General features: G+C 49.2%; 2 protein-coding genes across 6 annotated transcripts in view; one reads left to right on the top strand and one right to left on the bottom strand.

Annotated features, from left to right (window-relative positions):
* Positions 1 to 1184: 1184 nt before the first annotated feature.
* NCDN (neurochondrin) lies at positions 1185 to 9881 on the bottom strand. The gene is made up of 7 exons (XM_040619245.1): positions 9436 to 9881; positions 8417 to 8557; positions 6363 to 7331; positions 5335 to 5576; positions 4533 to 4757; positions 4011 to 4153; positions 1185 to 2715 (listed from the first exon to the last, which is right to left on the bottom strand). The coding sequence occupies exons 1-7, from the start codon at positions 9466 to 9468 to the stop codon at positions 2279 to 2281; spliced, it is 2190 nt and encodes a 729-aa protein (XP_040475179.1). The 5' UTR covers positions 9469 to 9881; the 3' UTR covers positions 1185 to 2278.
* Positions 9882 to 9999: 118 nt separating this feature from the next.
* Positions 10000 to 26019, top strand: part of KIAA0319L (KIAA0319 like) — an 88822-nt gene continuing 72802 nt past the window's right edge. The window contains exons 1-2 of one of the 5 annotated variants that reach the window (XM_040619242.1): positions 10000 to 10111; positions 13155 to 13324. In XM_040619242.1, coding sequence (XP_040475176.1) covers positions 13183 to 13324 — 142 coding nt within the window. In that variant the 5' untranslated portion in view covers positions 10000 to 10111; positions 13155 to 13182. Of the gene's footprint in view, positions 10112 to 10243; positions 10460 to 13154; positions 13325 to 26019 lie in introns of those variants that run through there. The other 4 variants (XM_008694410.2, XM_008694411.2, XM_040619244.1 and 1 more) reach the window with 4 other exon arrangements.

The following is a 26019-nucleotide window of genomic DNA, read 5'->3' as shown; positions in this document are numbered from 1 at the left end:
CCAGGTCTCAGAGCAAATGCTTCCTGGGCTCTCTCAGACTTACTCAGCCAGGCTGAGGGGCTCCTCATGCTCCAGCCATACTTTGCTCAGACCCCCATAGAAGCAACTGACGACCCCTCTAGGGGCTGATGCCTTGTCTGTTTCCTCTCTAGATTTTAAGCTGCTTGACGGCAGGGTCCATCTTTTCATATTTTCCCCAGGGAATCCATCCTAAGAACATGACTTTCAGTACATCTAATAAATAATGTTCCTCTGTCTATGCATAGTCAACCAGAGAGAGGCACGCTGGACATGCTCAGTAAATGCTTGTTGGCTTGAGGGCCTACCTAGAGATGTCTGCCAAGTGTGGGCTGGGGGCTGGTCTGGCTCCGGTCTGACAGCTTTGGCTCAGGCCTGGTGAAGCACTGGGTGCTTGGCTCCAGTCTCCTGCTGAAGCTCTCAGGCCCCTTCCCCTTCTCACTTGGCATAGAACAGAGGTCAACAAGGGTTCCTGGGTGGCTTGGTCAGTTAAGTGTCTTTCTTTAGCTTGGGTCATGATCCCAGGGTCCTGAGATCGAGCCCCACAGCGAGCCCCACGTTGGGCTCCCAACCCAGCGGGGAGCCTGCTTCTCCCTCTTCTTCTGCTGCTCCCCCAGCTTGTGCTGTCAGATAAATAAAATCTTAAAACAAAAAACAAAAAAGAGGTGAACAGCTGGTTGCCTAAAAGCCATGTTTGGCCTGGAGATGTTGTTGGGGTAGCAGTGATTTCATTAAAAAAACAATTACCAACATTCAAAATCAGATTTTGCATAAAAATGAGGGTTTCTGACTAGTCTGTAAAATTGGAGGGTGTGGCGGTACTACTTGGTGGCCCTCCATGTCAGAGCCCCAAAGCCGCACCAGGCCTGGCCCCTCAGCATCGGGGTTTGCCGGCCTGCTCTACAGGTGCAGGGTGGGCTGAGGAGTCAACGGCCTGCCCGGTCTTGGCTCTGGCATTACTAGCGCATCACCTTGAGCCAACCTAAGTGTCTTCACCTGCAAAATCAGGACAATGCCTGTGTCACAGGATTCTCGGACAGGCTAAATGGAAGAACACTTGTGAAATGTGTGTGGCAGGGCATGCGCTCAGCAAACGGTAGTTGTGAGCTGCTGGAGTCTGGAAGGAAGACAGAAGGTGCAGGACAGACCACACAAGGACCATCTTGTCACCAATGAACATTTATTGAGTGTCCGCATGTGCACAGCTTTGAACTTGGCGATCACAGAACGCACCGGGGGAGGGAAGGGGGAATGGAAGCAAGGGATCAGGTTCGGGGGAGGGTCCCCCGGGGTTTGTAAGAAAGGTAGTCCCTGCCGGAGCCGCCAGTCGCGTCTCTCTGCAGAGAGGAATCGTAAGCAGGGGTGGGAATTAAAGCCAGGCACCACGATGGCGATGGGGTGCAATCACTAGGGAAACATGCGGATTCTGGGGAAGTGTCCCTCCTGTTCCTGGCTCCAGTCAAGCCAGATGGCACTAGGGGGACAGGGATCAGATGCTCAGGTGTCCAAGCAGGGATAAGGACAGGCAAAATAAATAACCCCCCAACCCCCATCGTCACTCTGTTGCAACATGACACAAAAGCTTAGAGGTCAGGGCCTAAGGACCCCTGGGTCCCCTCAAGGAAGCTCAGGTGGAAGGAGGTTTCCCCACCCCACACCAGGCCTGTCTGCCTCAGGATTCCCTGGAAGGATGGGGCAGTTCAGACCCTGGGTCACTGAATTTGATAGGAAGAACTGTGATGTCAGCAGTCTGAGCGGTCTGAGTCTGCTCTCTGCCCAGGGGGCCAAGGACAAGAGCCAAATGGCCAATTTGAAGGACGTGGACCTGGGAGGCTAGAGGGGACACCACAGCCTAGGGGAGCCCACACCCTGGCCGGCAGGGCACATGGACTGAGGCAGCCAGCTCCTGCCAGCCCTATCCCACCCTGGGGCCTCCCTCCTGTGGAGGTGTCTGACAGAGGGCACAATGACACCCAGTGCCCCCCTCCCTAGGGGCTGCTTTAACCTTTCCCGGCCTGGCAGGGACAGCCACGTTGATTTCCAAGCCAGTCCCTGCCCCCATGGGGGCCCGGGGGGCAGGACGCAGTTCCTTACACTTGAGGGGTGGGCACCGTGCCCTTGCCCTCAGAAAAGCCAGACAGCTGGGGTGTTTGGGGGAGGGAGTTGGGGGAGGGGGTCCAGTTTGGGGGCTTCAGGGAGGATGCCTCCTCCCTCCTTCCCTCGCTGCCCACCCCCGGGTCTGTCCCCAGTGGACACCCGCTCAGGGCTCTGACAGGCACTGCTCCAGGGCGGCCATGCGGTAGTGGCTGGCCGTCTCCTCACCCGCCTGCAGCCGCATGGCCTCCCGGCACAGCCGGTTGGCCCGGGCCAGCTCCACCAGCACGCCCTGATAGGCGGCTACCATCTCGGGCTTGACGGAGTTGGGGCTGACGCTGCCGAGCAGCTGGAGCAGCTCCTGCGGCCAGCGCGAGCGCAGGGCGGCGGGGGCCAGCCAGGGCAGCAGCGGCACGCAGCCCGTGAAGGCCTGCATGCCCAGGAACCAGAGCTCCTGCAGGTCGGCCCAGATGCCCTCGTAGTCGGGGGACAGCACCAGCACCGCCTGGTCCGAGCCGGGCGTGGCCCGCGCCACGTGCGACTGTGACAGGAAGAGGATGGCTGCGGCGAAGAAGCCTCGGGAGGCCGGCGTTCCCTGAAGCGCTGGAAGGCAAGGGGGGAGGGCGCGTGAGGTCTGCGGGCCGGCTGCTCTGCCAGCCCCTTACTTTCCTCTTTTGTGCGGACACACTCCGGGAGCCAAAGCATAGCCTGCTATCAGCCTGCCTGGGCTCACACCCTACCTTCGACTTCACCGTGTGACCTGGGGTAATCCCCTTTCCTGGCTCTCGTTTCCTGACTTGTAAAATGGGGCCAACATGCTAATCTTAGAAATCCATTGTGAGAATTAAACGTAACCATCTTGGCACACTCAACGTCAGGGTCAGCCCTTCCTGCGGCCAGGGTAGCCACGGGAGCACCGCCCAGGCCTGGAGAGCTCCCGGCGAGGGCCGTCGCACCATTTGATTCTTGGGCCAGAAGAGGGCGCCAGAGGGGGCCCAGGAGCTGGTGATGGGGCTGGGCTTACCTGCCACGCAGGGGCTCATCCCTGTACTGCAGACCCTCTCCGGGAGGCTGTCAGTTCAACCGGGTGGCATTTGTGGGTGAACAGCACGGGGGCTCTACTCAGGGGCTGAGGTGACACAGCCTGGGACTGAGGGAGCTCAGGGCTACAGCACAGGGGCAGCTCGGGGTCCACTAGGACATGCTCCCTTCCCACTGCCGGGGGGACCCTGCTGGGATCCCGCACAGGGAACAGAGAGGCAGCTGAGGGTACAGGCTCGTGACGCCCTGTTCCCGGGCATCTGCTCAGCTCCTCCAACCTGACAGATGGGGCACAGGGAACAGGCGGGGACAGAGGGACCCGAGCAGACACCCACGGCCGAAGTGGGAGACTCGGAGGGCGGGCAGGGGCTGGAGGGGACACCCCTCCCCCTGCACACAGCCAGAGCGAGGCAGGGCTGCGGGGAAGGTCTGTGCAGAGCAGCACCAAAGTGCCGAAGACTGTCACGAGGGAGGTGAGGCGTTGAGCAGAGAAAAACCTCAATGGGAGGAATCAGGTTTCTGACTCAAGGCCTGGGTGGGGGCGGCTCCACCTTGAAAACACTGGATTCAGACTCCCTGGGCTGCTGGGATTCCAGGTGCCTGTGCCTGTGCCGCTGAGCAGGCCTGTACTTACACCCACCAGACCTCGCCTTAAAAGTCTTCAGAAGGAAGAGAATGTTATCACTTGGGGAAGAAGGGTGGGGTAGGGTGGGGGATGGAGACACACTTCAGAGATTTCCGCTCGACTGGAAAATTCTGTAAAAGCATTCCCTGAAAATGGGGACTTATGCCCGGAAGACAACAGGTCCACCCAGGCCTTTTGTCCCTATCCATGAGGACAGGGTCCCGGGGCTTACCTGGAGAGGTGCTGAGGAGCCGGGCCATGAGAAGGCCCAGGGTGGCCACATTGGCAGCCAGAAGCAGCCTCCCCTGCTGCTGCACTAGCGCGGGCAGCGACGTCATCAGGGTGTTCATGAGTGATGTGAAGCAGGCATCTCGCCTGGGGAGAAAGGCAGGGAAAGATGGCGGAAGGGGGGTTGACTGAGCTAGACCAAGGCCTGGGAACACCTGGGATGCTGGGCTCCCGGTTTCACCAGGCAGGGTTTGGCAAGAAACGAGGCAGCAGGGTTAAGAGTTAACTTTGGGCCCATTCATGACCTCTGGGGAGCAGAGACTGGCTTAGGGCTGAACAGGTAGACATGCCCAGAAGGGTTCCAGACATGCCAAATCCTTGTGTGGGGTGGCTCTGTCTATTCTGAGAGCCTTTCATTCGAATACTAATAGGAACCCATGGGCACAGGGAAGCAAAGTTGAGATGGAGATCAGAGGCAAGTCTGAGTAGCCCCCCTTGCTTCCTCCAACCTCCTCCCCGGCCTCACTTGATCAGCCCTGGTGCGGTGACCACAAGGTTGAGGAAGATGTGACAGCAGGTCTGCAGGCCGATCTCCACGCTGTCAGGCAGCACTGAGGTATCGTGGCCCGGGGATGTGAGTTCCCACTGCTGCAAGAAATACTTGCAGAGAAGTGAGGGGGCTCCCTCCTTGATCAGGATCTCCCGGGGCCCATCTTCGACAGTCAGGTGGCACCAGCCGGGCAGAAGGAGCCTGGGGGTGTGGAAGGAACAGATGTGTAAGGGGTAGGGACAGATGCAGGCACAAAGGATTCCCTTTTTTGGGGCATCCCACCTGAGAGAAATGAAAGCAGGGGAAAAGGACCCAGCCTTGTAGGTCCCGCAGAGAACGCACACGCTGTGGGGCTTCCCAGGCCTGGGCTCAAACTCGGGCTCTGCCATGTGGTGTGCGTGTGGGCCAGTTACTCTAACCTTGAGTCTCGGTTTGCTCATCCTGAGGACGCGGATGAGACTTCTGGCATAGATTTGCTGTGTGGACTGAATGAGATTGTTTTGGTAAAGGATAGAGCAAAATGCCTGGCGTGTAGTAACTGCTTGATAAGCACAAGTTCTCTCTTTATAGACAAATGTGGGCTGGGCAGGTAAGACTTGGCTGAGCAGGAGTCCTGCGTGAACAAGCCCCCCCGAGAAAACCAGAAATAATCCTAAAGGAAATCTCATGCCCCAATCAGGAAGCCTGGCACAGACCAGTCTGGGGGGGCAGGAGGTGTCCCCCTGTTACACTTTTCTTTAGAACAGTCTGGCTGGACAGACTCTAACTACAAACTCACCGGAGAGCATCCCCTGGCCAGGTGGGCCCTGGGGTGGTGGGGGAGATGGCCAGGGTGGCCACCTGCTGGGAGAGGTCATTCGCCTCCTCGGCCTCCTCGTAGAGGGTCTTGGCATAGCGCACAAGGAAGGGCAGCAGCTGGCAGACCTCCTTGCGCAGGGATGAGGTCTCCTCGGCCAGCCAGGCCCCCAGGATCCGCACCGAAGCAAACACAAAGGGCTCCTTCTGCTTCTCTGGCCCCACCTGTTGCCACGGGACCCCCGTGAGATGGAGCAGGACCAGAGACCCTCCCCGGCCGGGACAGCATGCCAGCCAGCCTAGGAATAACAAACCTGCAAGGGAGTTCTGGCCTGTGAGCCCTTCAAAGGGAGGCCCTGTGCACCCCGCACCTGGCGCATGGTAAAGACGCACCCAACAGGGGCCGGGCACAGAGCAGGCCCTCAGGGCATATCTGCTGAGGGAACTGACTTCAGACGACACGTCCCCACACTCACTGGGACTCGACTCGGCCCCCCCACCTCTAAAGTATCTCAAGGCTCGAAGGTAACTCACAGGTCCAAAGCTAACTGAATACTGCCTCTATAGCAGCTGACCTGGGAGGAGTTAGCGGAACCGCTCCAGAGGCCAGGAACCAGCAGCCCTGCTCCTTTGCCCGGCTCTGGTACCAGTCTGTACGGGCAGGTGCGTGAAACAATGCGAGAGGTTGAGCCGAACAGACTGCTTCGATCTGCTGTGCGTGTGTACTGGGGGGAGGGCTGTGAGTGGGAAGTCACTGTGTTGTGTGTGTGCGTGTGTGTGTACTGTGATGGGAGTGCACATATGGTGTGTGGTATGGTGCTTGTGTGGAAGCTCGGTGGGGGGGGAGGGAGGCTCGGCCACACTACTCCCGGGAGCACTACAGGATCAGCCCTCAGAGTGGGCATCTTGCCCTCTCCCGTTACACTGCCGTACTGCAGCGCGCGTCCCCCCTTTGCCTTGCCTTCCAGCCCCCTGCCACTAGGCTCCCTCTGTGGGCCGCTGGACCCTCACCTGCTGCAGATAGTGGATGACAGCCCCGATGGCCTCCTTCATGATGCTCACGAGCTGCACCTTCTGTGGCTCCTTGAGCAGCGACTGCTCACAGCGGGTGCATTCCTGGATCCCCAACTCCATGAGGGCGTAGCAGGCGGTCACCACATCCTCTTTTACTTCTGTGCCTGTCTCCTCCAGGGCCAGCCGGACCTCCACACACGCCAGATTCACCAGCAGGGCCAGGAACTTGCTCCCGGAGTTGCCCGCTGGGATCCAGTCGGAGCCGCAGGCGTGTGCCAGGCGGGCTGCCAGCTTTAGTGCGGGGTTGCGCTGCCAGGAGCTCAGCTTGCTGCCCAGGATGCGTGCCAGCCCGGCCTGCAGATCCCGGAGGCATTCAGAGGGCACGGTTGTCGGGGGCAGGAAGAGGGGTAACAGCTGGCAGAGCTCAAACTTGCTGGCATCCTCGGCTTTCTGGAAATCTTCACTGAGGCCCCGCAACACGGCCAGGAGGTCAGGCTCCGCCTCCTTCCAGCACTGGGTCTCAGCAGCAGCCAGCAGCCCCACTAGAAGTGCCAGGGCCTGGTCAAAGCCATAGCCGTGCCCCAGGTATGCTTGACACAGGGCAGACACGGTGCCACCAGCAATGAGGTGCCGGGGCCCACGAGGTGTGCCTGCCACAGCTGTCAGGCACTGGTACGTGTCATCGATCATGGAACGGCGAGCAGCATCATCCGGATCCCCCCGGGCAGTGAGGAAGGTGCTAAGGATGGGGATCTTGTTCAGGACCTGGGGATGGGCAGCCAGTTCAGGGTCACTGCAGAAGCAGGCTAGCAGGGCCACACCCAGGGCTCGGAGAACATGGTCGGGGCAGCCATCTGGCGCCTCCTTGGTGGTCAGGAGACGATTGGGGAAGGTGAAGCCTACAGCATCGAAGATCCGCCGCCGAGTTTTGGCATCGATGTCACCTGCTTTGACTGCCTTGGTCACCTAAGGGGGGTATGTGCTATCAGCAGGATGAAAGGAATACTGCCCACTGCCCCCTGGGGTGCTGACTGTTAGCAAGATTAGGTCATGCAAGGGGACTCGCTCTGGGGTCCCGAGGTCATTTCATCCAGCTCCTTCCCTCCCGTGGGAGCCGGATGGTTGTGACCTCTGGGATCCCTCATCTGTGATTATCTCCACAGAAGGGAGGTCCAATCCTCCTCAACTACTTGTCCCGCTGTTTCATCACCTGGTCATTTGGGAAGTTCTTCCTGATACCTAATCTAGATGCCGACAACCTGAGTTGGGTTTAGAGCTCAGTTTAAAATCTCCCATGGATTGAGGGTCTCACCCTAATTGCTCCCCCCAGAGAAGCCTCTGATCCATTCCCGCCACCTTCTCAGGGGAAATGGCTCCTGTGTCTCGCCACTCTGCCTGTCAAAACATTTCCCCTTACATTTCACCTCAACACCTCCTCTGCTGCAGTGTGAGCCCTTGACTCTGGAGCCTTCTCCCTGTTGCCATGGCAAACAAGCAGCAACTGTACTCCCTCCTCCCTTCACCCCCCACACATCAACCCCCCCCCCCTCCCAGCACTGCAGCTCCTGCTCTGCTGGCCCCAGCTTGGTTCCTCCAACAGGGCTAAGCCCCAAACCAGCATCCTCACCCTCAACCTACCTACTGCCGTCCTGGCCATCCCCTGGGACCCCTTCCCAGTGACTTTGAGTTCTGCTACTCTCTCCACCCCCAGAGTAACCATCTCCAGCCCTCCAGTACTCTGCAGTAGTTACTACCTGCTGCTGTCACCCTATGAGTCAGCTCCCATCTGCTGCGGGACGCCCCAGAGAGCGGACCCAGGCAGCCTCCTCCAAGGCTCCCAGGGCCCCGAGCCTTATTCACCCCCATTCTCCCCTTTGCCCCCATACTCAGGGGAGCAAAGAAGAGTCCAAAGGTAGGCATCTGGGGCCTTCTTTGGTGCCTCCAGGAATGCCAGCACCACCTATGTACCCCTTGGGGACTTTCTGTTCCCATTCCTAGGGGGCCCAACCACCCAGCCCTTCCCACCTCCCAATTTTCAGTCAGTTCCTTACTAGCAGCAGGGCTGCAAACTGCTCGCTGTCATTCTTGGCCTCACGGAGGGCTCCCAGGTAGCGCTCCAGGGTGGGGTTTCGGCTCTCTGCCTGGTTCAGAGCTGGCTCGCAATCCGAGGCCATGATGCCCGCCTTGCCCAACTGTGAACACAAGAGGGACTGAGCATCCCTCTGCAGAGGAGGGGTGGGGGTGGGAGTGGAGGATGGAGGGAGGGATTAGCACAGAGGGAGGGATCAGGAGGGATGGGTTGCACAAGACTGACCTCCCTTGTGGCAGCCCCGTAAAGGCACTGGACCCTCGAGTCCTTAGGGATGAAGAAGGGACCCTGGTCCAAGGTCACCTCCAGAAAGCGGGAAGGAAGGACCACGCACCCCGCTGCTCAGCTGGACAGCTCTCCTTACCAATTTCCCAGGAGTGGGAGGGGGCTGGCCCCACTGCTCAGCTGCCCCCTGGCACCAGAGGCCTGGTTTTATCTCCCTCCACCCAGGCACACCAGGAGGGAGTGGTGAGAACAGACAGGAAGGAATGGAGACATACATGGGTGAAGTTCGATTATCCGGACACAAGCTGACATGAGGGAAAAGGGCATCCTAGGTTTCCCTTCCCCTCCCTTCTCCAGAACAGGCAGAAGACAAGCTTCAGCAGAAGTGAGGATGCAGGCTGCTGACCAGGGAAGGCTTGGAGACCCCTCTGGGGACCCCACCCCTCCAGCCAGGGCTCTCAGTCGCCCCCGCAGGCTCCTTGCCTCCTCTCCTTTCCCTCCCTCGGGCAGAAGCTGCAGCAGCAGCAGCAGCAGCAGCAGCAGCAGCCGAAGCAGCAGCAGAATTAACCCTTTGCGTTCCCTCTCCTCGCCCTCCCCGCCCCGCTACCAGCCTGTGGATGCCGGCAGGGGCTGGAGAAGCAAGAGGGGGTCCCGGGTAGCTCCCAGGACAACGGAGAATCCAAAAGCCGGATAATCGAAGCGGGGCTGCTGAGATGGGGAGATGAGAAGGGGAAGAGGGTTCCTGGCGGTCACCACCTGTCCCGCCGCAGCCAGGTCACAACACGACATTGATGAAGTCACGACAGGGCGGCGATGAGATCACACTTCACGATGGCGCGGTGATGTCACGGAGAGATCACGGTAAAATCACGACATGGACAGCCCCCAAAGATGACAGGGCAAATTAAAAAATATATATATAGGTATATATTGAAAAGGGCTGTGACAAAATGGAGTCTCGACAGGGCACGGTGATGTCGCGATATGGCGCGATGGAGTCGCGATAGGGTCCCCGGGGTGTGTCGGCGTCGATCAGCGCCGGCTCGGCGAGGCCCCGGCTGGGATGTAGGGGAGGGCCTGAAGGGGGCTGAGCTCACCAGGCTGCGGCCCCGAGCGGCGAAATCTTCTCCGAGCGCGATGCTCCGGGAGCCTGGGGCCGCTGCTCACGCCGCTTTGCCCACTCCCGGCTCCAGGCGGCTGCAGCTCCACCCCCACCCCCGCAGCGCTCTTGACCAATCGGCGGCGGCTTCACTCCGGGCTCTGGCCAATGGCACGCCTGGGCGCTAAGCCGTAGGGGGTGCTGCCGTTGCCGCCATCTTGCTTGTGGGTATTGCCCGAGTCTGGGGCCTGGGGCTCGCGGAGGGCAGGCGAAGGAGCAGACTTCCTGTGGAGAGCGGGAGGCGACAGCCTGGGGGCCCAGGTTCTTTCGCTCGTGCGTAGTTCTGTCCCTCAGCACTGCCCCTCCTCCCTCTCGGGCTCGCGGCTGGAATTGAGCTTCCGGGGAGGCGGGGGCGGGGGGGGCTCAGGAGGGCTGCTAGGCATGAAGAGTGTGTTTCCGGGTTGAGCCCGGGAGGTGGGAGGAGGCGGCGTTTCCGGCCGCGGTCGCTGTCCTGGGAGGCTGAGGCGAGAGGGAGCTGTCCGGGTGGGGAGCCCGCACTACCTTCTTCCTTTTCCTCCTCCTCCGGGTGAGGGGAGCGAAGGTTTGGGCCCCGACCCCATGGACCGGGAGGAGGCGGAGGCCGCCGAGAGCCGGGGCCCCGCTGTGTGGCCCTGAGCCCCGGTAGGTGGCCGGGGGCGGCTGGCTGCCAGGCCGAGGACCACGAGCTCAGGGGAGGGGCAAGCGGGACGGGCTATTTCTGAGGGTGCGCTGGCCGGGTGTTGGGACCCGGAGGTGGCGCTCCTGGCCCGGCTAGGGCAGCCAGCTGCTTCTGGCTTTTTGCAGGTGTGGAGCTCGAATCCCAGGCTGAACCTCGTTTCTCTTGGGCCCGGGCCTGGTCATGCAGCATCCTCCATCCCTTGACAGACTGACCGGGCTCGGGGCGCCGCTGTCCTTCCTCCCTAGACTTCTGCAGCCTCGCCCTTAGCTGCTGTCTCTTGTGTTTGGTCTCCCCACCAAGATAGAAAGTTGATGCAGAATAAGGGGGGCGGGGCTGAGCACGATGTGTAAATTACCCTGCGAAACCTGCCTTATTCCGGACTGAGAAATTTATTCCCCAGGGAGGGGTTCTGTGGTGTCTGCAGTGAGCGCAAAGGTGAAACGAAGGAAATCAAAAGAGAACCTCAGGCGGTTCTAGGAAAGCTTTTCCTTCTCTCGCCTCCTGGTGCTTGTGCTCAACCGACCGTAGATGCAGTTAGTGAAGAGAATTAGCTGACTGTCCTTGTGCTTTCTTCTGTGATTAACAGACTGGGAGCTAGGAACAAATTGGGAAGACGACCTCCCAGAACAATCTGTTCATTTTTCCAGCTATTTGGAAAACAATGTCTGCAAATATAAGCAAAGTTATTCATGGCAGTCTGTTCTGTAACTTTCCCAAATATCTTGAGACTTTTTTTTTTTTTAAAGCTTTATTCTTGATTACTCATTGCAGCTGAATAGGCTGTTGCAGACTTGCTCTGTCGTTGTTCAAACATATCTTATCGCTGTGTACATAAATGGAGTTCCACGTATGTAGCTGACAGACTGAACTATGATAAATCCCCCATCAACCTGAAGTATTAAGTAAACATTACCCCCTGCTCTGTCTGAACAGCTGCTGCAACAGAGAGTGCTTTTATTTCGGGTGTACTTGTAACGCCCAAAATGCCAAAACTATTGCAAGCTTTTCTAGACTTTCGTTTGTCAAGTATTGTGGGGGTGTGTGTTCTCTCCCTGGGTTTTTACCCTTTGATTCTATACCAAACCCTTTGGATCTTGGTGATGTGTTGTTCTTGCCTCTGGTCAGCAAGGCTTTGACGACCCTAGCAGTAATTTGTGCCTTTAGGCAATTGTAGATTTATTTCAGAGGCATGGCTTGTTGGGAGTTCACATGAAAAGAGCTCTGCTTCTCTCTTATGCATGGCTTGTAAGACATTGCACTTCTAATCAGCTTGCTAATTCAATGGTGTTTATTACTCCCATTTTCAAAACCTATTCATTTCTTTTATGCTTCTGTCGCCCACCTGTCACGCTATTGATGACAGGTGTTGAGTCACTTTGAGTTTAAAATCCTTTTGTGGTAGGCAGAAATGTGTTGGGTAAGATCCGTACACACACACACACACACACACACACACACGCACATGAACACTCGCTGTTCCATCTTGGGAGGCTAGAGAAGTTGCTGGATAGACTTTCTAACTTGGGCTCCATTTCATAATCTCTTGAGCATGTCACTGGCCCACACATCTTTCAGCTCCCTGCTCCCTAGTATACAACTTCAGAACTACTAGAAATCAGAATGGATGGAAGTGAATGAGAAAGAGTTCCTTCAATGCTTGAGGCTCAGTGAAAGCCTTTTCTTGGGTAGGCTGTACCTCAGTTTTGCATCTGTGTGTGCCTGTATCTATTTCCTGGTATTAGTCAATATTGATATCCAACCCATGTGATGTCAATCTCCTTGTATGCTGGCTGCGGTTGGGGGTTGGAGTCATTTGCCACATGTGGGTGACAGGTGCACATTTAGGACAGAAGAATTTTAATTGCTTCTTCAGAACTCAACCAACCCTCATGATATTGCCAAGATTTATATAATAATTTATACAATGTAGGGAAGTTGTATAAGAGAGATGAAACAGATGAAAATAATTTTTTTCTCTGGAAGGGACCTAAATTATCCAGCTCCTAGATTCCAAAGTAGCCAGCATAATGTCTAGCACATAATAAGGGCTGTGCAAATATTTGTCGAGTGTATCTATGAATTCGAGTCAGGAATTGCAAATGATTCTAGCGATCAGGAAGGTGACGTCGAAGTGTTACTTAGATTTTTAAGATCATAGTGGTGGGGCAGTAGTAAACTGGAGAGTGCATGTGTTTCCTAAAGATAGTCACATGAAAATTTTTTTTAAAGCACAGCTAGACAAAACTCTCAGGTGCTCACCTCTGGTCGTCCAAACTCATCATAGATAAGAGTGTTTGGTCAAAGTCACAAAGCTATTAGTAGCCCAACTGGAACTCAGGCTCAGTTCTTCTTTTCTTTGGGCTGGTGCTTTTTCCATTCTTCCACACAGGTGATTTACTATTAGCTTAGAAAATAATAGAATGTAAAGTCTTTCAGTTTTACAGTGGGTTCATTTCATATCCCTTGCTATGTTTTTATCCTGATAATTATAGGCTTTGTCAAGGCTCAGGTTTAAATTTTACGGGCAGGTATGAGCAGTGAAAGACAAACTTGAAATTTCTCTTCCCCCTAATCTGTCACATTCTCTAGCACTCTACATTTCCAGGAATCAATTATTAATTACTTGGCATAAAATTTCTTCCCTTTTTGTCTTTATAGTGAACTGGTTCCGCCTGTCTGGAAGGCCATGGAGAGGAGGCTGGGAGTCAAGCCAAGCCCTGCTTCCTGGATTTTTTTTGGATCTTGTTGGCAGATATCCATGAAATGGTTGAGAAGCCTGTACCTGTTTTATACTTGCTTCTGCTTCAGTGCTCTGTGGTTGTCAACAGGTACCATTTTCTTCATAGATTTAAGATATAAAGGGCACTCTTTGTGAATCAGTTCATATTAAAGACTAGTAGGAGGCAGAAAAGTAATCTGTTCATTGACAGAAATGGTCATCCTTTTGTGTTTTGTTTTAAGATTTTATTTACTTATTTGTCAGAGAGAGAGAGCGAGCGAGCACACAAGCATGGGAAGTGGAAGGCAGAGGGAGAAGCAGGCTCCCTGCTGAGCAAGGAACCCTGTGTGGGGCTCCATGTGGGGCTCAATCTCAGGACCCCAGGATCATGACCTGAGCCAAAAGCAGATGCTTAACCGAGTGAGCCACCCAGGCGTCCCAGTGGTCATCCTTTTGGTGGACACTTAGTTTGTTGGGTTTATTTGTTTTGGAAACACAATTAAAATTGGGTTCTTTTTTGTAAAGAGGGATTGGCATGATCATTTTAAGATTTGGTGAAGGTGTAATGAAAAGAAAAACATTTGAAAATTGGAAAGACCTGGGTCCTGGAGCTGGATGTTTTTACTTAATAACTATGAAACCTTGAGCAAGTTACCTTTTGTCTGTGAAGAAGGATAAGATTTGCCTCACAGCTTGATATGAGAGACACTGTAATTAAAGTGTGTTCTACAGCCCTGTGAACATAGGTGCTTAGTAAATGATACTTTGCTTCCTTTCCTTTCCTAAAGGAATCTTCACTTGTAGGAAGAATGTGTTCCTTGCTTTTTCTATAGAAAGGGGTTATGCTGATAGATTTCATAAAGTATGCTTTCCTCCTAGAGATTATTTCCCCAAGCTAGAACCTCTTGCCAGNAAAGAGTGTGAAGAAGGTTAAATTTCAAAGAGTCCTCTTTCTTTCTGTCATTTCTTTCTTTCAATTCTTCTGTTGACATTGTTCTTCTTGGAGTATGGAATGTGAGAGAACAGCAGTTTCAGAAAGACTTCTCAGTATCCTGCCATTCTGGGCAGTGACAAAAGCCTTGTGTTGTAGAGTCCACTGTCTGGGATAACTAATCAGCCTTTTGCTCCCTATAAATCCATAGATTTCTGTTGCTTTCCTAAAGGAATGGGTGGTCACGATCTAGAGAATCAAGTAATTACTGTATTTAGGAATTTCGGTAACATCAGCTTTGGGGTTTTTGTTGTCCTGCAGTGGTGGTTGATGATTGCATAATTATAGCAGTGAAAATTGCAGTTGACAGAAAGCTGACCTAAATGTTTTTTTACCCAGATGATGCTTTGCTGGGACAGCTAACTATTTCAGGCCAACATTTTATGTAAGATCATTTGTGTTAAATAAGTAACTGATTTAGCACTATCAGAGTAGGAAAATCGCATTTTTTGAAGAGTACCTACCAAATACCAGGCCCTTGGTTATAAACATTACATATCTTATCTCACCGAATCCCCATGACAATCCTAAAACAGATAGTTTTAGTCTCATTTTATCCATAAAGAAATTGAGGCCCAGAGAGGCAGAATGACTTGACCAGGATCACACAGCAAGAACACAACAGAGCCAGGAGTCTAAATCTAGGTCTGTTCACTCAATAGCCCGTGCTGTTTTTCTTCTGCTACTCTGCCTTCCAACCACAGGTAATCTTTTGGAGGACCAAAGACAGTTTTTTGCATTGAATCATGATGAGCAGCTTGTTAGTTGAGGAGTTCCACGTACAGGGGAGGGAGAAGCATTTCTGAGTATTTCTGTATTTGTAGTGCAGCCTTGGTTAAACGGAGTACTGTGGGTTCACTGGGCTAGGCTTTAGTATCCCCTCAGCTTGGTGCTTAAAAACACCAACGGTGAGCAGATTGAGTATAGAAGTGCAAAAGTGGTATTGTTGGGAGTGGTTCTGGCGGGGATTAGATCACACCAGTTTCATTTTAGAGAAGTTTGAAGCTTCTGCCATGGAAGAACCAAGAACCATGTGTGTTCAAACTGAGGGAACATGCAGGTAACACATGACAGACAGATTTCTTATATATTTTAACTTATCAGAGCTTTTTCACATCAGTTTTTTAACAAACGTACTAATATCTTAATAGAAAAAATAAACGACATACAAAGAGAGAGAAATAAGAAATTAAAATGATTTGTAAGCATCTAAAAAATGTACATTCTCATTACTAACCAAAGAACTGCAGATTAAATTTTTTTTTAAATTGAGTAATCGTGGTGCCCAACGTGGGGGTCAAACTCACAATCCCAAGATAAGAGTCCCATGCTCCACCACTGAGCCAGCCGGGTGCCCCCAGAGAACCGCAGATTAAAATGAGAGATCTTTGTTTAGCTTATCATATTGATGAAGGTCAAAGTAAATATATTCAGTGACGCCTGCGGGCTATGTGGTTGCCCTCATGCTGTGCTGGGAAGTTGGAACGGAGAACTTCGGGCATAGGTATCAAGATCCTTAAAAAGTTAATATCTTTTGACCCTTGTAATTTCCCCTTTAGGAATTTATCTTAAGGATATATTGAGATGGTTGTGAATGAGAACATTCATCAACACTCATTTATTTTATGTTGCAAAACATTGCCACAACCTGCCCAACAGTAGGAGCGTGGTAAGATCGTGGCATGTCCACATGTGAAATATTATCCAACTTCAATTCACAGGTTAGAAGACTAAGTACGTGGGAAATGCTCTTAATGTTCAGGGATAAAAGCAGGATATACAACTGCATAGTCACAATGGTGCCCATTATGTGAAAAGAGAAAAATACTTTTATATAATAGAAAGTCTGAAACAAGATACATAATTAAATGTTTATATATTTTTTGAATGGTGGAATTATTATTTCTGTATAGTTTTTGTGTTTTCCAGATCTTTTTTCTGTGTATATGTATAACTTTTTTTAATAGGGGGGAGGAAAAAACCTACCTGAAACCTGAAAAGGCAACAACAAAATAATAGCAGCAAAAACCTGGCATTGGCAGCCTGAGTCAGTTTTATCTACTTGTGAGTTTGTTTCATTTTTAACGGAGCTTTTAAGATTTCTCTAATAAAATACATTCTTGATTGTTTGCTGTTGTCATTTAGCTTATGGATTGTATGCATTATTCCTGAAAAACTAACCAAAGTAAGGCAGCTCCCTTGTAATTCCTGTTTACCACTTGGCAGTTTACTCCATCCCTAGCAGAACCCTAGGCACCCACTGGCTTATGTACAGTGGGCTTCTTTTTGATTTCAACTTCCGGGTTCAGCGCCGAAGCCCACCGCTAGAAAGCAGTCATTACAATTTGTCTGACAAAAGATGCTCTGTGTTTTCCTTATGGACCATTGAACCACTGTTTTTCTGTTTAATGTTATTGTTAAATGGCTTAAAAATAGCATTTTGGACTTGGGGATTATCAGTATCTGTAGACGAAAGTGAGGTGACTCCAAGAATTTGGAAAGTCCTGCAGTAGATACCAAATTCTTTTTTTTTTTTTTAAGATTTTATTTATTTATTCGATAGAGATAGAGACAGCCAGCGAGAGAGGGAACACAAGCAGGGGGAGTGGGAGAGGAAGAAGCAGGCTCCCAGCGGAGGAGACTGACGTGGGGCTCGATCCCAGAACTCTGGGATCACGCCCTGAGCCGAAGGCAGACGCTCAACGACTGAGCCACCCAGGCGCCCCTAGATATCAAATTCTTAACGGCAGACGTTTTGCCTGTTTTACTTATACTAGGTATTCCCAGCAAGTACTGAGTGTTTGGCAGATAGTAGGTTCACCATAAAAATATTTGTTGACTGAATAAATTAATAAATGAGAAATAAGGGAATTGTTCTTTGAGAATTAAACTTTAACATTAACATCATCTGTCATTTGAGAGTTTCAAATTAACACACTCAGAGCAGAGGTACATGAAGCTACCTTAAGGAGACACAATGCCTTTGAGAGAAACAAAATCGATTCAAATATTCACAAATATGCTAACATATCTAAAGAAAGAATATGTACATCTCAAGAGTTCTGTCTGCATGTGTGTGGGAGGTGAGAGGGCCTGAACCAGCATTGGAAACCTAAACCATGAAGAGTCACAGAAGCTTCTGTAGGCCTAAAGCTAACAATTGGCTATGAACACTTGTACTGATGTTCCCCTGCTGCTGGGAGGTAAATTACACAATGAGGTAATAAGTAAGTTCAGAGAACAAGTGTTCAATTCAGAACCAGTTTTTGAGAACTTACTAGCAGTCTGGTCCTGGGCTAGGAATGAGGGTAATAAAGATCAGAACAACACAGTACACTTCCTGCCCTGGAAGAACTCCCAGTTTCGTGAGGGAGATGGATGTTTAAGACCTGTGCCATGGCAGGTGAAAAGACAGAGGGACGCAGTGCCCTTCTCTGTTTCCCTTCCAGCCGATGCGCTGCACTTTCTAATCATTCTTCCCTCACTTCCCTTGTCAGCTTGTTCTTTCAATGTTTTGTTCTTCAGCGTTCTGTTTCTACCCTTTCTTGTCTCACTCTTTAGTGCTCCCCCTGAGCAACCTCATTTTTTCTCACAACTGTAACCTGTGTGCTCTTGACTCCCAAATCCATAGCTGTTTGTTTACTCCTTTCCAGAGCACACAGCCACGTATGTCACACTTTTCCAACTGGATGTCTCCCAGCTACCTCTAACTTAATGTATCAAGACCAAACCCGTGGTCCTTTGCCTCTCTTCCTTCTGTATTCCCTATAACAGTGAAAAGACCACCTCCACTTGCATTCCGAGGTAGAAATCCCTGAGTCATGCCACACTCCTTTCTCTCCTCCACGTTCGAATCACTGTTCGTAGAGTCCCGTCTCATGCTTCCATGCAGAGTGCTCTGTTCCTCGGCATTTACTGTTAACTGTTCTCACTGAGGGATTCTGATGCAGGTAAACATAAGCTCCTTTCTGACATGTTCCTTGAGGCCCCTGGTTTGAACTTACCCTTTATGTTCTCGTGGGGTCTGTACATCTCTCTTATACCATGCTATATACTGTGTGGTTTTAGGCTGTGTTGAGGGGAGATTCAGAGGAGGTCTTGCTCTAAAGTGTGGTCCTTAATCCTAAGGTGAGGCCTTTCTGGTGTCTGCCGGTCTGTGGTGTTCATGTGATTTCTTTGCTCTGGCAGAGTCAAGTTCCAAAGTGCTCTTTTTCCTGCCCCCCCCCCCAGCACTGCTTGACCTCTAGTGATTCTGTTTCCCTCTCAGCCCTGTAACATCTACTATCTAATAAACCTCGGGTCTTGCCCTGTACCTTTACATTCTAGTCCTCATCCTGGCAGGGAACCCTCCCAAAGGACTTCTGGGGCTCCCTCTTCTCACAGCTCCTTCCTCTCCAAAGTCTCACCACTGCAGGTCTAGCCGAATTCAGAACTCTGCTTCCGGGGCTCAGTGAGACCCCTGTGTTCTCTTCGGGTTCCAGCTTTTGGTGCTGTGATTGGGAAGTTGTCCCTTAACAGAGAACTGGGCAGTTGTAGGGCTCACTTCAAGTTTCCTCTCTCTTGGGGATTGTAGCCTATACCGCCTGTCATCTCCTGAGTAAAAACACTTGTCTGTGTATTCTGTCCAGTTTTATAGGTATTTACGGTAGGTGGTGAGTCTGGTACCAGGTATGCCAAGGAGTAACCTCTGTTCTAAGTCAGTAACTTAAGTAATCCTAGCAGACGTGGCTGGGAGTAGACAGCTACTAGGATTGATCACTTATGTGTCTGCTTCATTAAACTGTCTTAATCATAGTTACATACCTAGCATTTAGCACATAGTAGGTGGCAATAAAGGTTTGGGGTTAACCTGAAGATAATGCTGGAAATAGCACCACGTTGGAATATACATGTTGAGAATTGTTCTTTCCTACTCTGTTTTTCAATCTGGGCTCGTTAAATGGGCACGTCACTTCCTAGGAGGGAAACAGTATTTGGAAGGTAATCTTTGCTCTTTTTTCTGCCTTTGTTCTCTCCCTGAATGGAAGAGTGATTTTTTCCTGATGGGTGAGATTGGAAAAGAATCCAGTTGTATGGAATGGCCAGTCTTCAGGATTGGCATGTGCTCTCTCCCTGCCATGCTCTAACTGGTCTGCCCATGCCAGGACAGCCTGCATGTGTCCGATTGGCTAAGTTTAATTAAGTATTAGAAAGCCCATTTGTGACTGTACATCTAAGCTGTGTTCTCCAGTCATCACTTATTTTAAAGATGATATATTTTTTTATCTTAGTGAGCACACATGCAAGCAAGAGTGTGTATGTGGGGGGAGGGGCAGAGGGAGAAGAGAATCTTAAGGAGAACGTGTGCTGAGGGTGGAGCGCCACACTGGGCTCAACGTCACAACCCTGCGAACGTGACCTGAGCCGGAACAAGAGTCAGATGCTTACGCGACTATGCCGCCTGGGTGCCCCTATAAAGATGATATTTTGATCTCCATTTACCTCAGCCGTATTTTTTATTTTTTGTTTTTTATTTTTTAAGTAATCTCTACACCCAGCATGGGTCTTGAACTCACAGTCTCCGAGATCAAGAGTCACCTCTATACTGACTGAGGCGGCCAGGCATCCCTGACGTATTTTATTTTTTAATTAGTCCCAAACTCTGGGTGGAACCCTCAACTCCCCATAGAGACTGCAGATGGGACAAAGGCAGCTTCTGGTTTAGCAAGAAGTCTTTTCCCCACTAGTTGTCATTCTCTTTTTGTTCTCATAACTGCCTGCATTTGCCCCTGGCAGACAGAAGTCACCTGAACTCAGTTTCCTCCTTTGCCCCTACCCTTTGGTTGTACTTGAGGGCTACAGTACCAGACAGACCAAGTGGTATCTTTTTCTTTTAAGAGAGTAATATATTTTGACCATGCATTGGTCGTATCTTTAGGAGAAAAGCATTTTCAGGAGACTTTTTAGGGGGCATTATATCTCTGTTCTTCTTGCTGGGCTCCTAATTTAAGGTGGATGACTAATGGAATATATCTCATAGTGATGAACTGTCCTATATTCGTAACTATATTGCTGTACAGGAAGGTGATAAATTATTAATCCTAAATCTGTCTCCTCAGATTGTAGGATAATGACTTGAGTATATGGCAGCTGGAGAAAGGTAGAGTTTTCTGGTTGTTAACACAAACTGTGCAAGCTTTTTGATTCTAAAATTCAGCTAGCATTGAGCAAGTCTTTGGGATCTTGTTATATCACAATTTAATTGACCTAAGATCAGTGAATATCCTCTAAAATTAACCTCTCTCCCAGTGAAATGAAGTAATTGTGTCTTGCTTAAACACTCTTCAGTAAAAGATAATCATTTTAAGTCTTGCTGTGTATCTTGGAGTATAATTTTGGTGGGTACTTTTTGCCCTTCAGAAACATAATGCAAACCCAAATTTATTTCCTAACTTGTGTGAAGTGAAGAGGGATAAGAAAATGGCATAATTGGGCAGTAAATCCAATGTGATTTAAAAGCTGTCTGAAATGGACTTGCATCAGGAATTCCTCAAGGGAGGGAATAATAAAAGTGGAGGGATTAATAAAAACAAAATAACAATTGCAGGGCCAAAGCAAGCCTTTGGGCTGATTTTGGAGATTTGCATAAAAATCTTACTGATTGGAACATCTTCCAATTCATGGTATCGTGTGGAAATGGTAGGAACATGATCCAGAACTGTGTGTGTGGTTAGTGTTTGGAGTCTCAGATGAGTACTATTGAGAAGTTCGGGTCAAAATGCGTAGCTCTTGGTTTGAGGGCTTGCCTTTTCAACTTTCTTTCTGATCTTTCATCCAAGAGCTTCATTAAGAAAAGTCAGCCTGTGTGGTTAAGATCCTTGAGCCACTTTTGATTTCAGGCAGTAATGGATAAATTTTAGAGAGAAGTTACAAGAATGGGTCTTGACTACCTACCTATTCATCAGCCAAGTCCTGGTTGTCTCATATACTGGGTGGTGTTAACTGAAACCCAGGTTTCTCATCTACAAAATGAGAATGACAGTATCTCTCATAGGATTGTTCTGAGGACTAAATAAAATGTTCACACAAATATTTCACCTACTCCCAGGTGCGTAAATAACAGTTCAGCAAGTGTTAACAGTAGTCATTATAAAATGATAATGTAAAATCCTATTCGATTAAACTCTTCTCTAACCCTAAGATGACTCAGTGGGCAGCAGGTTTGAGGTCTCTGCTAGCTTCTTTTACCTCCGCCCAGTGGATCTCAGTTCCCACATTTTTTTAGAAGTAGAATGCAGGCAGGCAGCTGGCCTTTCTGCATTGTCAGGAAAAGGAAACCTCCATTCATATGGCTTTATAGGCCTGAGGTTGGTTGAAGCCATGCCGTGACAGAATGAGCTATCTTGTATGTTTTCCATACTTATAACATGCCACTGAGGAGCAAGACTGACTACTTGTTTCCTCTTTTAGCCAGGGATACTTTTCCTCTGGAAGAGGACTCTGTTATGCTATCATGACAGCATCTGGCCCTCAGCCCCAATTCACTTTCCCCCAAACTGATGATGTACCCATGCTTGGCAAGGCCTTGTGCTAGGCCTGGTTATTGCTTTGACTGGGGCTGATTCAATAGCACTTTTGGATATTGTGTCTGAAGTAGCTTGCCAGAGTTAGTCCCTTCCTTTGAAATACATTTATTGTGTACCTACAATCCTAGGCATTAGAAATGCAGTGGTAAGACAGACATGGTCTCTGTGCTCCTGGAGCTTGCAGTGTGGTGATTCCTTTGCCATTCCTAGGGAACAGGAAATCTCTTTGAAAGGGATGGTGTAAACTGGTATCAAGTTTCCCTTGAAAGAGGCTAATGCCTCCCTAGGGTCCCAGGGTAATTCAGTGACAGTGGAAACCCAGTCTTCTCTGCAAAATCCTAGAAATATAGGAGACAAGGCAATTTGATGTCTGGCCTCAATAGAGTGACCTTCTGCTAAGAATTGTGTAGGTGAAGCTCCTGTCTACAGTACAATATGTTTCCAGCTTTCCTTTTTGATCCAGCCTACTCTCTCCACCATTAATAACCCATGTCCCCAAAAAAACGGGGAGGGTGGTTATCTGGAGATTTGGGAAAGTGCGACGGCTGCAGCCTTTACCTCTTGGAAGTGTTTATCCTCTGGTGACTTCATAGTAAGTATTAGATATACCTAGCCAGTCAGCTCTTGAAACTCTTTTCTGCATCAGTGTGCTCCTGTCTTTTTGGCATCAGGTTGGTTATTCAGACGCTCTGGTGAACGGTTCCAATGCTTAGCCTCAGGCAAGCACCAAATTCTACAGATTCTGAACTTCTCTGGTTAATCACAAAAAGAAACTAAAATACCTTAAGATAAGCAGGAGTTAAGAATGTCCCTGAAGGGTGCATTAACCATCGCAGACACTGTTCTAGGAGAAACAAAAGCATAGAGGAATGCTGGCCAAGGCCTATCTGACCCCACCAACTGCAGACTTCCGCTGCGGTGAGTGCCCGGTATAGCTCACCCCAGTTCCCCTTTTCAAACCCTCCCAGTGAATGACAGGATTTTGAGGAATGCTGTCTTTCTTCCAACTGGCTTCACATTATGCTTTGATTCTAATCCAGCAGCACATTTGCGTTTGAAATAAATGTGTGCTCACGGATTCTCTCACTTTTAGGTAATAGGGGGAACGACTGGTATTATCAAACCTGGGAGATGGGGAGTTTATATTGATCTGGTTTTCCTTCTCTACTCTAATTTCAGATTCAGACTTAAAATTTTGAAAGGACTGGCTTTTCAAAGAAATGACTCCTCTGTTTGCGTCTGTGTGTATCTGTGTTGTTTGTGAGAACACAGCTCCGTGTTTATTGTCCTTAAGTGGGGGTAACCTGAGTTAGCTGGAGGCTTACGGAAGTGGGCCAGGTAAAATGAGTGAGTCTTAATCAGAATAAATGGAGAGAGAAGCTGAAGAGCCCGATGCCATTTCAGAAAGTTGAGTAATCTGCATCCTGCTGGGTCAGTCTGTGGCTTTTAGCCCGAAGCAAAACAGCCCCAAGTGCAGGAGCAGTGCGGAGCTCTCCCCTACCTGCGCGTTCTGTTTCAGCAGTCTCTAACTGCTCATTTCAAAATCGCTCTCAGCTTTGCTCTCCAGGGTATGCTTATAAGCCGCACCCTGACATTTCTCACAATGCACTTTTCAGATAACAGGGTGAATTTTCATGTTACCTCTTCTGTGAAAGGTTAAAGGGAGGGCTTGGCCTCTCAGCTCCGCTAAGCAGACCTTGAGCAGGGTTGATTGCCCAGGATGGTCGAGGCAGAAGCAGAAGTTGTCTGGCCTTTCCACGGAGACTTTCACTGACAAGCATACCCTCCTTTCCTTTCCACGCTGTTTTGATTGAGCTGTTTCGCCTCCACTCTTTCATACTTCACGTGGGGGTTGCTGCCTTGGCAGCATGGCTGCCTCTGTCAGTGGGGAGGACAAGGTAAAGAGCGAAGGCCCTGTGTGTGATGTGTTTTCAAGGGTTTTCCTATGTGTCTGTGGGGAGTGTGTGTGTGAGACACACATTTGGATATCCTTATTGCCCTGCTCAGAACTAATGTCACTTTTGAAGCAGCAGAGTAATATTGCTGTTTTACAGATGATGATAAGAAAAGGCCAGTTTCTCTGTGGCTAGAGGGAGTCCATACTGGATGATTTGGTAGTGAGAGGTGTTGACCATCTTGCCCCAATTTTTATTTCTGTCAGGAGATTGTGTATTACAATGAATTTGAAAATGGAGGTATAAGAGAAAGACACTTGTAAGTACATGTCACCAAAATGAAGTCTATTAAGGGCCACATGACTACAGTAAATAAACCAAACAAGACAGATTATCTGAATGTTGGTGCTGCATTATGTTGATGACTTTAACTAGATTACACTTTCCTAATATTTGTGATCCCTAGTTCTTTGTATGCATTGTCTTATATTCAGTGCCTTAAAATATGCTTACTGCATTTTTAATACCTTCTCTAGATTGCTTAATTCAAGTCACTTAATGATAATTAATATCTAGGTGTTATGTACATACTGTAGATATATACAATTCAGGTCAACAGACAGGGTCTCCAGCTAAATAAAACCCAGTTCCTGCCATCAGAGAGTTCACACTATGGAGGCAGAGATAGATATAGAAACATAAAGAAGCATGATAAATTCCAAGATATGCCATGGGAGCACAAAGAATCGGGCAGGGAAGAGCTGAACTCTGTTCTATAACAGGCTGGTGAGACAAGTGATATTCTAATCCCTTTGAACTTCCTTCTCCCAGATTCATTTGAAGTGGTTTTTAACCTGCAGAGCTCTTTTCACTTCTTTATCTCAGAGGGAGAGGTGGAGAGACGAGTATGTACAGCTCTGTAAAGTCTGGAGAATAAGAGCCCTGAGAAAATTATTTCTGTACAGATACAGATTGGCTTGGATTTAATTTAAATAAACTGGCTCTCAGAAATTCTAAGAATACTAACTACTCACACAGTTTTGCTTTCATTTACACACAGATGAGAAAGCATCTGTAGCTCTGCATTTTATTTGCTATAAGCAAAAAGTGGTTTAAGATATTTAAGTATTCGAAGCTTGGTTGTATTGAGTCCTCACATGTCCCAGTTCAGCCCACTGCAAGGTGGTGTTTTTTTTTTTTCTTTTTTTTTAGTGACACTTACATAATTCTCCAAAAAGAGAAATTTTTAATGGATAAATTGACATAAACTTTTCCTTTATTGGCCATATCTGCTGAAATAGCACTTCATGGTTTGCTCTATTATTTCCTTATTTCCTCGCAAGCTTACTGCTATTTTATTTAATTTACATATCTCTGCCACAGTCCTCTAAATGACCTTCTCTTGAGAAAACCAAATCAGCCAGCAAAAAATTTTAAAAACCTTCCTGAAAAACAAAGCAGTGCTCTGATTCAAGGTTCACTGTGTGGGTTTCCAGAAAAGGTTGGTATGATTGTGACGAATGCAAATAATTTATCAGCCCTGCAGTCAGAGACAGCAGTCAACTGCAGGTTTTTAACAATAACATCTATAAGTGGTCCGTATAGGGAATTGCTAGATTCATCACATCATACCTGGGGGCTTTCTCTATAGAAAAACAATTTCTCTTTAGAACCACTTTTATGTACAGGACGAAGTTTATCTGTTATCTTCTGATACCTGTGCTTTTTGAAGTACAAAGCCAGTGTTACTTAGAGAGGTGTGGGTTCCTTCATGCTGTGGCTTGGAGGCGTGCTCTTCTTGCTGACAGCATTCTCCAGTCTTTTAGTCATAAGGTGGTGGGAGAAAAAGCGAAGCAGGAGGTTCTGAGTATGTTATATGCAGCCGTATAACCCCCTAGTTACACGTTCTTTGGTTTTTGTTTTTTTTTTTAATCATTTGCCTCCATTCTGCCTTTAAATATTATAAAGCCCTTGATGACTGGATCATTTTTGGTGACTTTATGGCAGGAGAGCTATTTTCAGCTATACCAGTGTTTTGATATTAATACTCTTACTTCCTGCTTGGTTGTGAAAATGCCTTTGGACTAAACTTTAACAGATAGGTCTTTGAAACTTAATAGCAACTGTATCCAATTAATGCAAACTTTTGGTTTTTTTAAAAGGTATCTGGTAGAAGCTAGAGGCATTGACTGGTTTCCATCTTTTCCACCTAGGTGACCAAAACTTTGAGGAGTTTTTTCTTTTCATTCTCATCAGTGCTCAAAAGAAGGAAAATTGAATGGCTCTAGATGTCATCCATGATGGGTGGCCGTTTGTCTAGGTGAACTGGAAACCATTCTCCACTGTCACTTTG

Source organism: Ursus maritimus, unplaced genomic scaffold (genome assembly GCF_017311325.1).
Source record: "Ursus maritimus isolate PB19 unplaced genomic scaffold, ASM1731132v1 scaffold_32, whole genome shotgun sequence".
Classification (NCBI taxonomy): Eukaryota; Metazoa; Chordata; class Mammalia; order Carnivora; family Ursidae; genus Ursus; species Ursus maritimus.
The sequence above is the reverse complement of the archived record's forward strand: the minus strand, read 5'-3'. Positions and strand labels throughout refer to the sequence as shown.

Coding starts and splice junctions, on each gene's coding strand:
- NCDN (XM_040619245.1), bottom strand. CDS start 9,468: ATGTCGTGTTGTGACCTGGCTGCGGCGGGACAG. Junction 7,332..8,416: donor AGTTTGCAGCCCTGCTGCTA/GTAAGGAACTGA, acceptor TACCCCCCTTAG/GTGACCAAGGCAGTCAAAGC. Junction 4,758..5,334: donor TGGCCAGGGGATGCTCTCCG/GTGAGTTTGTAG, acceptor CCACACCCCCAG/GCTCCTTCTGCCCGGCTGGT.